The 13,734-nt window shown below is 49.1% G+C and overlaps 2 protein-coding genes across 4 annotated transcripts in view; both read right to left on the bottom strand.

Annotated features, from left to right (window-relative positions):
- The window catches only part of CELF5 (CUGBP Elav-like family member 5), a 34,917-nt gene extending 33,211 nt beyond the window's left edge, over nucleotides 1–1,706 (bottom strand). For all 3 annotated transcript variants that reach the window (XM_031604664.2, XM_031604669.2, XM_031604665.2), the window contains exons 1-3: nucleotides 1,494–1,706; nucleotides 1,165–1,296; nucleotides 850–958 (exon numbers count right to left, since the gene is read on the bottom strand). In XM_031604664.2, the coding sequence (XP_031460524.1) occupies nucleotides 850–958; nucleotides 1,165–1,296; nucleotides 1,494–1,568 (316 nt within the window). In that variant the 5' untranslated portion in view covers nucleotides 1,569–1,706. The remainder of the gene's footprint in view (nucleotides 1–849; nucleotides 959–1,164; nucleotides 1,297–1,493) is intronic.
- A 323-nt stretch (nucleotides 1,707–2,029) lies between these two features.
- On the bottom strand, nucleotides 2,030–13,709 carry NCLN (nicalin). The gene is made up of 16 exons (XM_031604663.2): nucleotides 13,434–13,709; nucleotides 11,268–11,458; nucleotides 10,891–11,035; nucleotides 10,203–10,297; nucleotides 9,905–9,985; nucleotides 9,604–9,707; nucleotides 9,076–9,164; nucleotides 8,775–8,914; nucleotides 8,171–8,349; nucleotides 7,911–7,998; nucleotides 7,785–7,823; nucleotides 7,508–7,671; nucleotides 6,865–6,918; nucleotides 6,697–6,775; nucleotides 5,957–6,056; nucleotides 2,030–3,998 (listed from the first exon to the last, which is right to left on the bottom strand). Exons 1-15 carry the CDS (start codon nucleotides 13,612–13,614, stop codon nucleotides 5,997–5,999), a joined length of 1,689 nt encoding a protein of 562 aa, XP_031460523.1. The 5' UTR covers nucleotides 13,615–13,709; the 3' UTR covers nucleotides 2,030–3,998; nucleotides 5,957–5,996.
- Between the last annotated feature and the right edge of the window lie 25 nt (nucleotides 13,710–13,734).

Below are 13,734 nucleotides of genomic sequence, written 5' to 3'. Positions count from 1 at the left end.
TGCTCTACCCAGCAGTTAGAGAACCATCCTTTCCACCACCCAAAGGAAATGCCAGCTCTAGCTCTATTTAGAAAAGCTGCTGCTAACAAGAAACCACGACTATAGCTTAAACTCTAGAAAAGAGCTGGTTTTTTTATTTTTAAGACCAGTAGAGATAAGGTCTTCATTTCCCTTCCCTCTCCTTTAGGAAAGGAATACAGTCATGGAATTGCAGAGTGGGTTCCAGCTAAACGTTATCAACTTGTTCCTTATGGCTTTGTTAAAGAATGAGGGCTGAGCTTTATTAATTTCTCTAGATAAAAATCAGGGGCCAACAACTCCTGAGAAAAACAGCAGAGGCATTAATTAAATGAAAAACATTTCCTCCTGATTTCTGTTCTAGCTAATAGATGTTCTGTCTTCAGTTGCAAGTATGCTTTTTGCAGCCTTGGAAGGTGCCCACAAATGCTCCTTTCCCTCTCCACCCCAATGGGCACAGAAAGATTTCATTGCTCTGCTCCCAACTTCCAGGGTAAGCAGCTCCCTCTGAGTAATTTATAGCAGCCTCTTCCTTGAAGGGAATTAATTTCTGCAAGGAAAACTGTGCTTAGTGGTTATGGAGCAAACCAAGCTCAAAGAAATTCATCTGCCTTAACACAAAAATCAATAGCAAGGATCAAAACATTCCTCAATTTGTCTCACAGGAGCTGAATCTTTGGTGAGCCCTACAGCACTCATGGCAGGAGAGAAAAGCAGTGTAATGGTCTGGGGCTGTGAACCTCAAGGCAAGCTGGTAAGTCATCGTTATAAGTGCCAAAGCGAAAGAGGTCTAAGCTGAATAGTGACCCATCAGTGAGAAACCAGCAGTACCTTTCCTCCCCGGCTTCATGTCCCCCTCCTTGTCCATATAGAACTCCCTGATGTCCACCAGCACCTTCCCCTTGAAGCAGGACACTCGGACGTAGCGCATCTTCCCAATCTGCAGGAACACAGAGCCAGCGTTGAGCCCTGCCCCACAACGAGCTGCTCTGCAGCCCACAGGGTTGTTCACAACACCAGAGGAGCAGCGAGGGAGCAGCAGGCATCCCAAGAAGCCAACTCAGTTACACAGGAGGAGGAGACCTGTGCCACGAAAGGAAGGTACGAAGAGGAGCACATAGAGGAAGGGGGCTGCACCCTCCATACCTGGAACATGCCCTCTTCTTCACCGTCCTGGCCCTGGGGCTTTGATCCCTGGGGCTTTGCTGCCACTCTCAAAGGCCCAGCCTCCGTTTTGGGCCTTTTCTCTGACTTCAAAGGCATTTCTTTCTTCCTTTTCTAGAGAGAGAGATCACCAGTTTCAACAGCGTGGCCTAAAAGCCGCAGGCCTCCCCCTGAGCCTTCAGTGCCTGTGCTCACCAGCAGCACCCACCATTCCCAGGGCCCACAGAGCCCGTCCCGTCCTACGGGGCGACTTTCACTCAGGAAAACTACAGCCAGCAGGCACGTCCTGGCAACCCCAGAGCAGAGCTTACCTTTCCCTCCTCTTCCTCTTCTTCCTCCGGGCTGCTCCCCGGGCCGCTCCCCGCCAGCTCCTCGGCCTTCGGCATCCTGAGGTGTGAGGGGAGCCGCGGCCACGACCCGCCCGCCTTCTCGAGGCGCCAAGCCCCGCCCCCATCCCGCCTCTTCACCAATCGTGCGGCTCCCCTGCTCCTCCAGCCAATCCCCTGGCTCCCTTGCTCTTCCCGCCAATCTCACGGCTGGAGGCGCGAAGCCTGAGGGAAGCTGAGGGGCCGTGAGGGACGCGGGGCTGCGCTCCCACCGAATAAATGGGGACGCGCACTGCTGGCCGTGCCGGGATCCGTCTATCCGTCTCAGGCTGTAAACCCAGCTCTTTCCTATACAACTATTTCACTTTTCACTCTACAGAAGGGATGGAGTCTGCCCTGAGCGCTTCTCCCCACGTAAGGGGGATATCTCCTCAGCAAACGCTTCCCCAACGAACGCGCCACCAAACCTTCTCACTCGTAGTTTATTTTTCCAAAGGGACAAACAAACATGGAAATGAAAAACGTTAAAATATTAAATACTGTCACATCAGCAGGGAAAACAAAAATAAAAATAATAAAAAAAAATAGCACATTCATCGACTGCATTGCCTTCGCTGTCAGCTGTTCAACATTCACCTCGACGTACGTTTGTTCTTTGGGATTTGAACAGTTGTGTTAACCATACCGGATAAATCAACACCTCTTCCTGAGCTGTTCCACATCACGTTGGCCCATGGCTACAAATGGGAACGGAGCAAACCAGAGATGAACACACAGCACAGCGAGGCCGAAGCGTTCTTAGCCCTCCAGATCGTTAACTCAGGGCTGAACGGCTCTAAACATCGAATCCAGCCTGACCTCGAGGTGCTGGAAGCTCGTTATGTTGGTTTGTGTGTTGTGAGCGTGGTTTAAAACAAAGCCAAAGCCAAACCCAAGGCCCGCAGCAGTTTGGGGCTACGTGGGGTCTTAAAGGTTGAAACGGATTGCAGTGACTCCTTCCAGCTGGCCGCAGTGCTATTTCACAAGGGTAAACCTCTCTTATTCGGGAGATAAGCTACAAAGCCTGAACGAATCCCACGTAACCCCCAGTGCTTGGGGTGGGGAATGGACAGAACGAGTCCAATCAGTGTTGGAAACACAGATTTCTGCACACCGTGATCTCTGACAGCACCAGGACAACAGGCAAAGTTCTGCTTTTTTGGCTACAAGTGCAACTGCTGGCTTCTTGCACATACATGGGCATGTGTTTTTCATGCTCCTTCCTTCCAGGCCAGGCAAATTCCCAATTAAAGTCCAGGTCAAAACAAGAGCACGAGAATCTGCTACAAGAGCTCTTCTGTAACGTAGCGGAGAACCTTTATTTTAGCACAACAGCCACTGGGTTGCTGCTGCTGCGTGTCACGCTGGCAGTGAGATTCATCAGATGTGCTGCAGTATGAATCAGCACCCATTCACTTGTCACTTCAAACCGTGGCAGAACAGGAGGGGATATTTCCATGCTGCCCTATCGTCTCCCCATAGGAAACGTGGCAACGTTGGCACTAAGCTCACTCCCAGGATGGTCGCTGTTCCAGCTCTAAGTTGGAATTTAACTATATAACGTTTCAGTACAAACAAACTTTGATCAGAAGCATAAACCCTTATCTGTAGTAAAAATGACTTCCTATGGCAGGCAGCTAGATGGACCAATTAGATGGTCGGACAAATTATGGCTGTGCACAGAACAATGCGCGATTCCCAGCTGCCCCTGGGGACGTATGAACTTTCCTCCTTCATCTTTACTCATCTTGTTTTCAGCCAGCTGCTTCTAGCACTGCAGCAGGAGCATTGCTTTACAGTTGAGACCACGAGGAACTGAAGTGTTTGCTTTAATGCTATAACCTCGACCAGGACAGAGCTGGAAAAGTGGAAGCTGAGAGTCTCCAATGCATAGAGGAATGCTTTGGGCCTGTCCTTTTCACTCTTGCCAATTTTTATGTTCCCCAAGCGAAGCTGAAGAAGGATTGCTGATAATTCTGACTTTCCTATTTTGTAATAGGGCTTCATTAAGCCTGCTTAAGTAACATGGAGTGAAAAATGCCCCATCCATGGGTAACAGACATAAAGGATGGGGTGCAGCTGGAGACCTCTGGTGCTGCCTCCAGATATTCAGAGACACGTGCTGTTCTGTGCACGCCCTGCATCTCCAAGCCCAGAGCTGCACCCTCCAGCACGCAGTACGTGCAACGTCCCAGCGCAGTGGAAAACAACCCCAGCTCATCTTCCAGCCGCTCTAGAACAAGCAACCAATCTCTGAAGTCATTATAAATCCATTCGGCAGAGGGCTGTCACAAACACTTCATGCATACAGAGAGACATATTTCAAACAAGAACTCAAAAAAAAAAAAAGAAAAAAAAAGGCAAGTTTTCCCGTAGGGATGATATTTCAGGAGTGCTCGGTACCATGCCACCTGCTGATATTACAAGGAGCCACAGACACAGCATGCTCTCCTGGAAAAGAAAAGAACCTTTAAAGAACAAATTGCTGCACGTTAAATATAGCAGAAAGCACACGTTATGGGGCAAAGGTGTGCAAGGAGGGGAAAACAGCAAAAAACAACCAAGATGGATGGAAATACGTGCGTTGGTCCCCATCCAAAGGGCACAGACAGTGGCCATAAAAAAAACCTTTTCTAAGGAGTGAGCACAGAGCAGCTGTGATGCAGATAAGGAGGCAAAGCTGAATTCCTTGCATACAAAACAAAAAGGACACCATCGTTCAAACCCGTAAGAGTTTTTCATCCTCTGTAACAAGTGCTGCTTTTATTTAAAGCAGGGGTTTTCTAATTGTTTTTTTTTTTTTTTTTTTTTTTTTTAATGTAGTCATCATTGCCTGTGAAAATACCTTCATGTATACAGGACAAAAAATAAAGGATGGACTCAGGGAGACATTTTTGAGGACAGTGGCATTCAATCCCTTTCCCCTCTAGAACTACAACTAGCTTAGGGCTTGTGGTCAAAAATCATCATATATTCAGAACCTGGGGGTAAATAGAGCACAGCACTGCCCTGAAAAAGCAGCCAGCTCTCTCTAGAAATAGGCAATATCCTCCTCTCTGGTGGTGGCGGCCAAGAAAGGCTTAAAGATGATGGCAATGTCAGAGCAATGGTAACCTGCCCCTCCCAGCTCTGCCAGCCAGACTGCCAACACTTCTGGGTGGAGAGAACTGTAAGTGAGGATTGCTCCAGGGTAACAAAGGGAGCTCCAAGATACACTCTCATAGTTACAATTCTCCAATTGTTTAAAACAACATGTTTAAAACAACAATCATAAAATAGATTGTGGGTTTTTTTGTGTGTGTTTGGTGGCTTGTTTTTTTAATGGCCAAGTGTCTTGCCTCCCTTCTTACACAGTGGGGGCGGAGTGTGAAGGGAGGCAGCAGCAAGCACTTTGGGAATTTGCTTATACATGCAGGTCGAGAACAGCATTTTCAGAAATAACAGAGCTGAAAAACATAAATGAGACCCTGAGATGCACGTGGACACAAATACAGCCCCAAAATCCAGAACCCATCCGAAAGCACAAACTGAGGAACGAAGATTGATCACAGCTCAGCAGGAACCGGGCTGTTCTTGCAATTAATGCCTAAATACATAAAACAGCCCAGAACGTGATCCTGCAACGTTTGAGACTGTAGAATGCCTTTAAAAACCAAGCAAGAGTTTAGCACATAGTGGCAGCAGCAATCTGTCCAAGGACAAACTTTAAGAGAAATCAAGTACAAAGCAAAATGCATCCTCCAATAGGGGCAGGACGTGTCCTGGTAAGAACCCTTCTGCAGGAACCCGTTTTAACAAGCTTTCTTCATCCCCTCTATAACAGTCAAGACTGTTTACAGTGTACCTCCAAGAAAAGGGAATGAGTTATTGCACTGTCTGAACAAATTGCATAAAGATGCTTGCTAGACACACTGCTTGCTCAGCACATCTCCCTAAAGCCAGGCAGTAAACTTAAGAAGAGGTACCATAAGAAAACATGCTAATAGTACTCTCTTTAATTTGCGTGTGCATATTTTCTTCTAAGCAAGTGCTCTGAGTCCTTGGTTTGCTGGGCAGAGGTAATACATCTGCTCTGTAGTTTCAGCTTCCGAGTTGGCTGTATGGCACAAACGTCCACGAAGGTGCAGGACTCGGGTTTATACTCACAGAAGCTGCTCAGCATCAGCTGTTCAGTGTTTAAACAACTTGCAGGAACTACGGAAGTCTCTGAGCTTTTCCCTTGCGGAAAAAAAAAGCAAAGGAAAACAAACCTGCTGCAAGTGAGGGGAAGGAAAGCGCCTAAAAGGTGCATAGGAGTTGAAATTTTGTTTTCTTTCTGCCTTCCTCTCCTCTCTAGGACAGCAAAGAGGAGAGAGAGGAAGAGAAGCAGCAGGATTCAATGGAAGGCAGAAGGTTCCTGATGGGCTCACCGATGGCTCAGTGCTGCTGTACACAGGACGACTTGTCGCTTCACTGCTGCTTGGTTTTAAGGGATAATCTCTGTATCATCCTGTAAAGGAGACCGAAGTTCTGGAAACAGAAGAAAAATAAGTACCTATAAGTGCTTGCAAGTTCTACTAAAATTAACTGCCCTACACAAGGAGAAAAATTACTGGAAGGCTTAAAACAACACTAACATAGAAATGCAGTATCTTGCCTGGATCACTAACAGCCTCAGGACTGTGTGGGCTTTGGTGAATTAGGACTGACTCCAATGGTGCCAGTTAATTGGGGCTGCACAGAAAACAGCAGCTTACAGAAACTCTGTGCAGACCTGCATCACTGCTACTGTGAAAGATGCAAACACTTGGTAAAGATGTTCACTGTTTCACAAATGCCTTAGAGGCTCACTGAAGTCTTTAACTGCATTCTGAGCCAGTAACAGTTACTGAGATGTCTGACGGACATAACAAGATCAAATAATTTGTAACAACAAACAAAAACCAAGTAGTTTTGCAGCAGGAAAGAAAACAGCAGGAGTGGGAAGGGATCGTCCTTAGCACAGCCTAAAACACGAACACCAGAACAGCCAGCCATTCTGGATTACTTATTTTAGAGTGGGATGGCATTATTCTTCCAAATTTGGTACTGGGGCTGTGTAAGCACCACTTCTTGCAGCTAATGTGATTTAAGAGGAAAATAAGAAGTTTGTTTCCTGCTTTTCTCCTACCTGCACTGCAACGTAGGCAACACCAAGGTAGGCTGCTATACAGACGGCCAGAAGCAGGTCAAAGATTGCTGGCTTGACCCTGCAACAAGAAAAAAAGAAGTTGTGGAACTGCAACATCAGGTAGTGCTACAGAGACAGACAACAGCTTAGCACACCCGAGGGCCGTACCTGTATGCGTTCATCACCTGCTTCAGCTGGTCATAGAAAACAAACTCAGGATCCCTGTGGAAAGCAGAAATTGTTCAAGATGGCTGAATTTCTAGACAACGCAGTCAGAACAGCCCAAATCTCTCCTCCCAAGAAGTTAACCCAGCCAGGGTCAGGCAGTATGACCACCTTGGGTGACAGTTCCGAACTTATTTTAGTTGTCAAGTCTTTCTACAGGTAGGAGCCCAAGGGTGCAATTCTGAACATAACATTCAGCTACAAGGCACACAGACAATGCCCTGCTGGACTCAGGAAGCTGCTTTCAACCTAAGCAAGCTAGACAGGAAGGAAGCTGCCTCTTGGCAATTAAATGAAGTTTTTCTAGGGGGTGTTTAGTTCTTTCTCGATGAGAAGCAGCACTCAGAGTGGAAAGGGTAGAATCAAAGCAGGGGATAAACAAGCTCTTGAGGTGGAGCGAATTGCTGAGGCTTTTTGCTCTGTAAATGATTACGAGTTATCTCTGGGAGAATGCAGCATGAACCAAAACCATGTCACTTCTAGCCACCTACCAAGAACTCACAAAGGTTCCAGCTCAGAGTCAAGATTGAGCAGAGGGGGAAGGCAGTCTGCACGCCCTGGCTGTTTTTTTCACCTCTGTCCTTACCGTTTGTCTGCCTTCACGTGATGCTGTTTGACATCTTTCAGGTAGCGACCCATATAATATTCTAAGGTGCTGAGAAAGGTGCTGTCTTTATCAATCAGCTGAGCAGCCCTGGGCTGACTGCTCAGCCAGTCCATCACTGATTCTAGCTGCTCCTCCTGGATCTGCTGTAGGAAAATACCACCAAAGAAACAGAGTCAGCTACACACACTGAAATCAGAACTCTCCCAGGCTCCTGATCCCTTCCCCTCCTCTGGTTACAAAAATATAGTGTGCTTACCATCTGATCCGTGAAGATCTGCAGATCTGCAGGTGCTCCCTGGAAGGGAAAAGACAGGTTGCTGCTAGGAGCAAGCTCGGGCGAGCAGGAAAGGCTGGCAAGCACTGCAGGATGGGCAGTTCTTACCTTCTCTGTCAGGTTGTAGATGACCCTCGTCAAAGCCTCAGCAATGATCCTGGTATTCCTGGTCAGCGCCTTTGTGTCCACTTGTGACCTAAAGCAACATGGAGGATCATTCACTTGTCAACGAGATCAGCTCTGCCAAAGCCCACCCTTAACCCAGAGGCCAACTGCCCATATTTTCTTCCCCATCCCATAACTGCCAGAACAACGCTTGCAGTCCTGAGGCCAGTTTGTGTTCATGGATTTCGCCCACAGCCTCTCACCTCCTATCCATGATGCTGTTGCGCAGGCTGTCCCGATGGCTCTCCAGATGGGAGATGGTGAAAGCTGGCAAGCGCCGGATCGCAAAGCGTTCGTGCTCCCATGCCAGCATGTCTTCAGCCAGGTTTATCTTCTTGTGCACCATGGAAAACTTCACCTCTGGGAACTGGCTGGCAACAACCTGCGGGAAAGGCAAAGCCATTCGGGGCGCCGTGCTTCCCACTGCACCATCTCATCTTGCACAGCTCAGCCCAACCAGACCCAATATTTTCATATTGCAGATGGTAAATATGCTCCTGCCTGTAAGATGCCACTGATGCTATCAAAATGTTATTTTAGTGTCACTGCAGAAGTCACATGGGTCGTTTTTACAAGCAACAAGTCCTAACAAAGCACTGTGGAAAATGCAGCAGATATAGCATGCATCATTCAGGACTGTGGTGTGAGGATGTCTGCATTCCAAATCAAGCAACCAGAAACAACACACACAATATTTCAGTGATAGACCCTTTCTTCACATCTTCCTCCCTTTCTTCCTCTTGCAAGAGAGCCGCAGCTCCCTGAGGTTAAGCCCCAAGTTCCCATCCACCCAACCATTTTCGTTACCATTTCCAGTTCTCTCAGAAACGCGTGCTGCAAGGTCCCCTCCTTGGGAGGCTTTGAGACATGAAGATGAAGGCTATTGCCTTGGCCGAGAGTGTCAAGGCAGAGAACAAATGCTACATTGTCTTGCAACAGGCTGGAATCTGCAAGAGAAAAATCCAAACCTTTAATGCTGTGCTTTGTGCTGGACTTCCACCCTCCCCAGAAAAAGGCCTACACAAGGAGATAACATAACAGACTTAACACAGTGACATTAAAGAATCCTTGCCAGAGGACATACTGGAATGACAGCCCCTCAGCTCACCAGTGTGGTCCAAATTGTCCTCCAGCCACCTCTTGGTTCCTTGATAATTAAACTTTCCACCTCCAGATGCAAAGAACAGTAAGTTATACCTGCCCATCAAAGAAAACAGAGAGGTATTAATTAGGACACAACACTAAATTAACAGTGATTAATTTACTGTATTCCAGAACTAATGTGCTCAGATGTGGGCTGAATTCCCATCAGTTAGCACCAGATACAAACTGCCTGTCAACAAACGCTTCCCATGTGCCACAAAGGAAGGCAGTGGCAAGATGGGGGTAGAGGAGCTCGCAGTGCTTGAGGATGGAACCCAGCTCCTAAGTTATTCCATCCACTTGTCCCTGCAGTTAAGCAGATCTACACCATGAAACAAAGGAAGGAGTTTGGCCCTTAACAGTTGGTGTACTCAGAAGGAAGCACAAGAGGGAAGCAATTAGAAGACTGCTTGTATGCTATAACAGGTCTGGAGCAAAAGCCCTTCTTACCCGATCTTAGCTACATCCAACCCAAAATGGAGTAGTTTCTTACCCAGCATGGGTACGTCTGTAGGTGTAGAGCCGAGAAAACAGCCTGGCTAGTTCCAGTAACACTGAGACACCACTGCCATTGGAATCAGCACCATGAGACAGCCACTGCAAGACAAAGTGGGACAGAGACAGTGACAGCAGTGATTCTTGTGCTCCAAAACAGCCTTCAAGATAAACACATCTCTGTGCTCCACTTAGAACTAATTTTGGTCTTTAAGAGCAAAAGAAAATACAGGGTCAGAGGCCAAAAGGAAAAAAGGTACGGATGGGAGAGAAGGCTTCAAGAAAAAAAGAATACTCACTGGAGCCACTCCAAAAGAATCGTAGTGGGCAACTATCACAACAGTGGGCAGGTCTTCTCCACCCAGCCCTGTTAGCCTCCCCTGGAGAGGAAGGAAATAAATGTCACTCAGCAACCCTCCTTGTGTGCCAGGACTAAGACAGTGTGACTTCTACAAACCTATCAAGTCTCTAAGTGGTCTCAATTCTGAGGAATTGAGATTCTTACCCGACTTCCCCCATTAGTCTGAATGGCTGATGAGATCCCCACAGAGAAGGCATCCCATCAACATCACCAGTTAGAATCTGTCTGGAACTCACCTCCACGCTGGGTATAAGCCAGTCGTGGATAGCTTTGCTCTGCGCCCCACTGGTCACCATCTGGAAGCCATTGGCAGTTGCAGTGTGAAGCAGAACTGGAACAAAAAGAGATCACCACACCTGGGGAAGTTTCACCCCTCCATTTCCCTTGCTAACTGGAGACACGAGTCTCAAATCACTTCACCCTCCCAGCTGTCATTTATGTTTATGCGCTGACTTGAGATCCAGGTGACCACACTTTTTCATTCTGTTCTGAAATCCCATATTTCAAACTGACTAAAACAAAAAAGACCCTGAAGATCTAAAGCTCACCGTGTTCAGCTGGTCCCTAAGACAGTAATGTTACTCACAAGGGAGAACATGGAAGCACAGAGCTGACCTGTGGTCAGACAGAAAGCTTCAGCTTCTCTCAACTGCAGTCCCTTAACATCAGTGCTGTTTGTAACACAAATCTTGCCTTCTATCTTTTTAGCGACAGCGTAAAGTTGAGAACTCACTCTCATGCAAATACAGTAAATAATTATTCTCACTTATGCTGTGTTTTTATCCCACTAGATCTCAAAGAACTTTAAGAAAGACAGAATTAAAAGGAAGGCTGGTCTGTGCTGCATGCAACACGGTGGAGCAGTCTCAGAGGTGGGATCAGGATTGCCTTTCCCTACGCCTTCTCCCACTCACTAAAACTCACCCTCTGCAGCCGAGGCAGAGCCCTGTGATGCAGAAGCAGCCCGTGTTTGTTCATAGATGGACAGCAGCTCATCATCTTCCACTGCAAAGTAGACTGGCACAATGGTTTCCATAGCGAGCATTTCTGGCTCTATCTCCATGAATTGCTGAGGATTTAAGTGAGACACAAACTTAGCAAAGGCTCAACATGCAAGAGAATAGGAAAAGGAAACGGAAAACAAACCAGAGAGGGAAAGATAAATTTCCAAATGTGAATGTGATTTGTTGTGTTACAGCAGGTGCTTTCAGCCCTGCAGCAACCCAAGCCTCGCTCCCTCTCAGATACATCTCCCATCACAAGAGAAAGGGAAGGAGGTGGGGTTTTGGTTTTTTTTTCACCTTTACAACATCCTGTGGGACAGAAGAGATGGACCGTGGCAGGATGATCACCACAGCACCAGCTGACTGGCGGAGAGCCTTCTGGTACTGCTCGTAGGAGAAGTCCAGCAGCCGCATCATGACGCAGCGGCGGCTCAGGACGTCCGCTTCTACAGTGCGGGCTTCTGTGTTAAGCACTGCACTCCTGGTGCCTGCAGGGACAGCAGGGAGAGGGTTAGTAAGCAGTTTCACCACATCCCCTTTGCTAGAGCTTAGCTCCTTCTCCAAACGGTCTTGGTCACAGCCTGATGAACTTCAGAGCCATGTCTATCTGTGTCTGTTCTTGCTCATCCACCCACCACGATGCTTCTGCAATTAAGAAAGTTACAAGCTCTCAGCTTCAGTTTATCAAATCCTCCACACAGAAGTAAAGTCCTTGATAGAACAGCAATCCAGAGGCTTCGAACAGCTCCAGCACTGTGGAACAGAGAACTAGAAGGATATCTTGTGTAACCAGAGATGTTCAGAACTACCCCACCATTTATAATGCTCCAAACACTCTTTATTCTTCCACAATCCTGGCTCCTACAGTGAAAACTTCATCATGGTCAGCTCACAAGCAGCAAAGGGTGGAGCAGGGTGCTCCAGAAAGCATCTCAGCCTATGCCAGAGCGGACAGCTGCTAAAGGTTAAGTTTAAAGCTTAATGTAACTCTAACACTAGCTTGATCTTGTCAAAGGTCAGAGCACCTAAGCCAAAAAACAGGCTTGCACTTCCCCTGCATAGCACCAGGGAGGGCCATACTCCCAGACACAGAGGTCAGCCACACTAAAGCCTTTGTGCAGAGCTCCTATGCTGCATAACTGACAAATATTAAGAATCACAGAAAGGCCTGGGTTGCAAAGGCCCACAGTGCTCATCCAGTTCCAACCCCCTGCTGTGTGCAGGGTCACCAACCAGCAGCCCAGGCTGCCCAGAGCCACATCCAGCCTGGCCTTGAATGCCTGCAGGGATGGGGCATCCACAGCCTCCTTGGGCAACCTGTTCCACTGCCTCACCACCCTGTGTGTGAAAAACTTCCTCCTAATATCCAACCTAAACCTCCCCTGTCTCAGTTTAAAGCCATTCCCCCTTGTCCTATCACTATCCACCCTTCCCCTCAATCCATAATGAAGATAACCACTCCACCACCCCCAAACCACGATGTCCAAACACAGCAGTGTGATTCAGGGACGTCCCCGAAGGCAGACATTTCAAAATGTGGACACACTCAGAGATGAAGGAGCTCAGTAATAACTTCAGGTGCTCAGAAACCACCAGCAGCATCTGCCATATCCACAAAGCGCACAGGGACAGCTGCCCTTTCAGAACTTGTACCATTTAACCCCATGAAGCCTTGCGAGGCTTACAGACAATCTCTATCACAGCACAGAATGAACGTAGGCCTGTAATTCCAGCTGTTAACAAAACCTGAAACTCAGAGCACAGAAAGCCAGCAGGGCAGAGCTGCTCACAGGCAGAACACGTCCTGATGTGGGATGAATGACTGCAGAAAACTCAGACGACATTGGCTCTACGTTAGGGAATATGAGGAAGTGGGGGCTGAAGGTTACAGCACTCCAGCAATTCCCAGGTTGTGTTTCTGCCCTGAGGAGAGCTGTTGCACAATCAGCAGCCTGCCTGGAGCTGAGCACAGGAACTGGAGGTCATCGGGAAGAGGAGGGAAGAGCTGTGAAAGAAAGAAGGCCTCTCGCAAGGCCAGGCTGGACGGGGCAGCCTGGGCTGCTATGAAACGTGGAGGTTGGCGGCCCCGCACGTGGCAGGGAGTTGGAGATTCGTGATCCTTGGGGCCCCTTCCACCCCTGGCCGTTCTGTGATTCTGTGAACTGAAGAGCGACGGATCAGCCTGCAGAGCAGAGCCAAGGGCAGCGGGACACGACGGAGCTCCCGGCCAACACGCAAGATGGCTGCAGCCGGGCTCGGTGACACGCAGCAGCGCTCAGCCCGGCGGGTCCGCGGCCACCCGGAGGTCACCCGCCCGCACCGGGGCCGAGCAGCTCCGCTCAGCCCGGCGGGCCCCGGCCGCCCTCCGGGCACCGTGCCCTCCCCACGGCCGCTCCGCGCCCCGCCGCCGGACCGAACCTCCCCGCTGCCGCTGCCCGCCCGAGGCCCGCCGCCGCCTCTCACCGTAGGGCTGCCCGCCCAGCTCGTACTGCTGCATGCGGTACACCGTGAACTCGTGGGCGGCCTCAGCGGCGGGCGGCGGACCCAGGAGCAGCAGCACGGCGGGGACGAAGAGCAGGAAGCTGAGCGGCAGGCACGAGGCCTTCAGCACCGACTCCAACACCTCGCCCGCCTCCTCCAGCATCGCCGCGGCCCCGACCCGCCGCTGCGGCCTGCACCGCCTGCACCGCCTGCACCACCGGCACGCACGGCACGGCGCGACGTGACGCGAGACGCGTGACGTAATCACACACCGCCCCCCTCC

Source organism: Phasianus colchicus, chromosome 28 (genome assembly GCF_987193195.1).
Source record: "Phasianus colchicus chromosome 28, bPhaCol1.hap1.1, whole genome shotgun sequence".
Taxonomy (NCBI): domain Eukaryota; kingdom Metazoa; phylum Chordata; class Aves; order Galliformes; family Phasianidae; genus Phasianus; species Phasianus colchicus.
This window is presented reverse-complemented; position numbering and strand designations above follow the sequence as displayed.

Coding starts and splice junctions, on each gene's coding strand:
- NCLN (XM_031604663.2), bottom strand. CDS start 13,614: ATGCTGGAGGAGGCGGGCGAGGTGTTGGAGTCGGTGCTGAAGGCCTCG. Junction 9,986..10,202: donor GGCTTATACCCAGCGTGGAG/GTGAGTTCCAGA, acceptor CTTCCTCTCCAG/GGGAGGCTAACAGGGCTGGG. Junction 9,165..9,603: donor TACAGACGTACCCATGCTGG/GTAAGAAACTAC, acceptor TTTGATGGGCAG/GTATAACTTACTGTTCTTTG.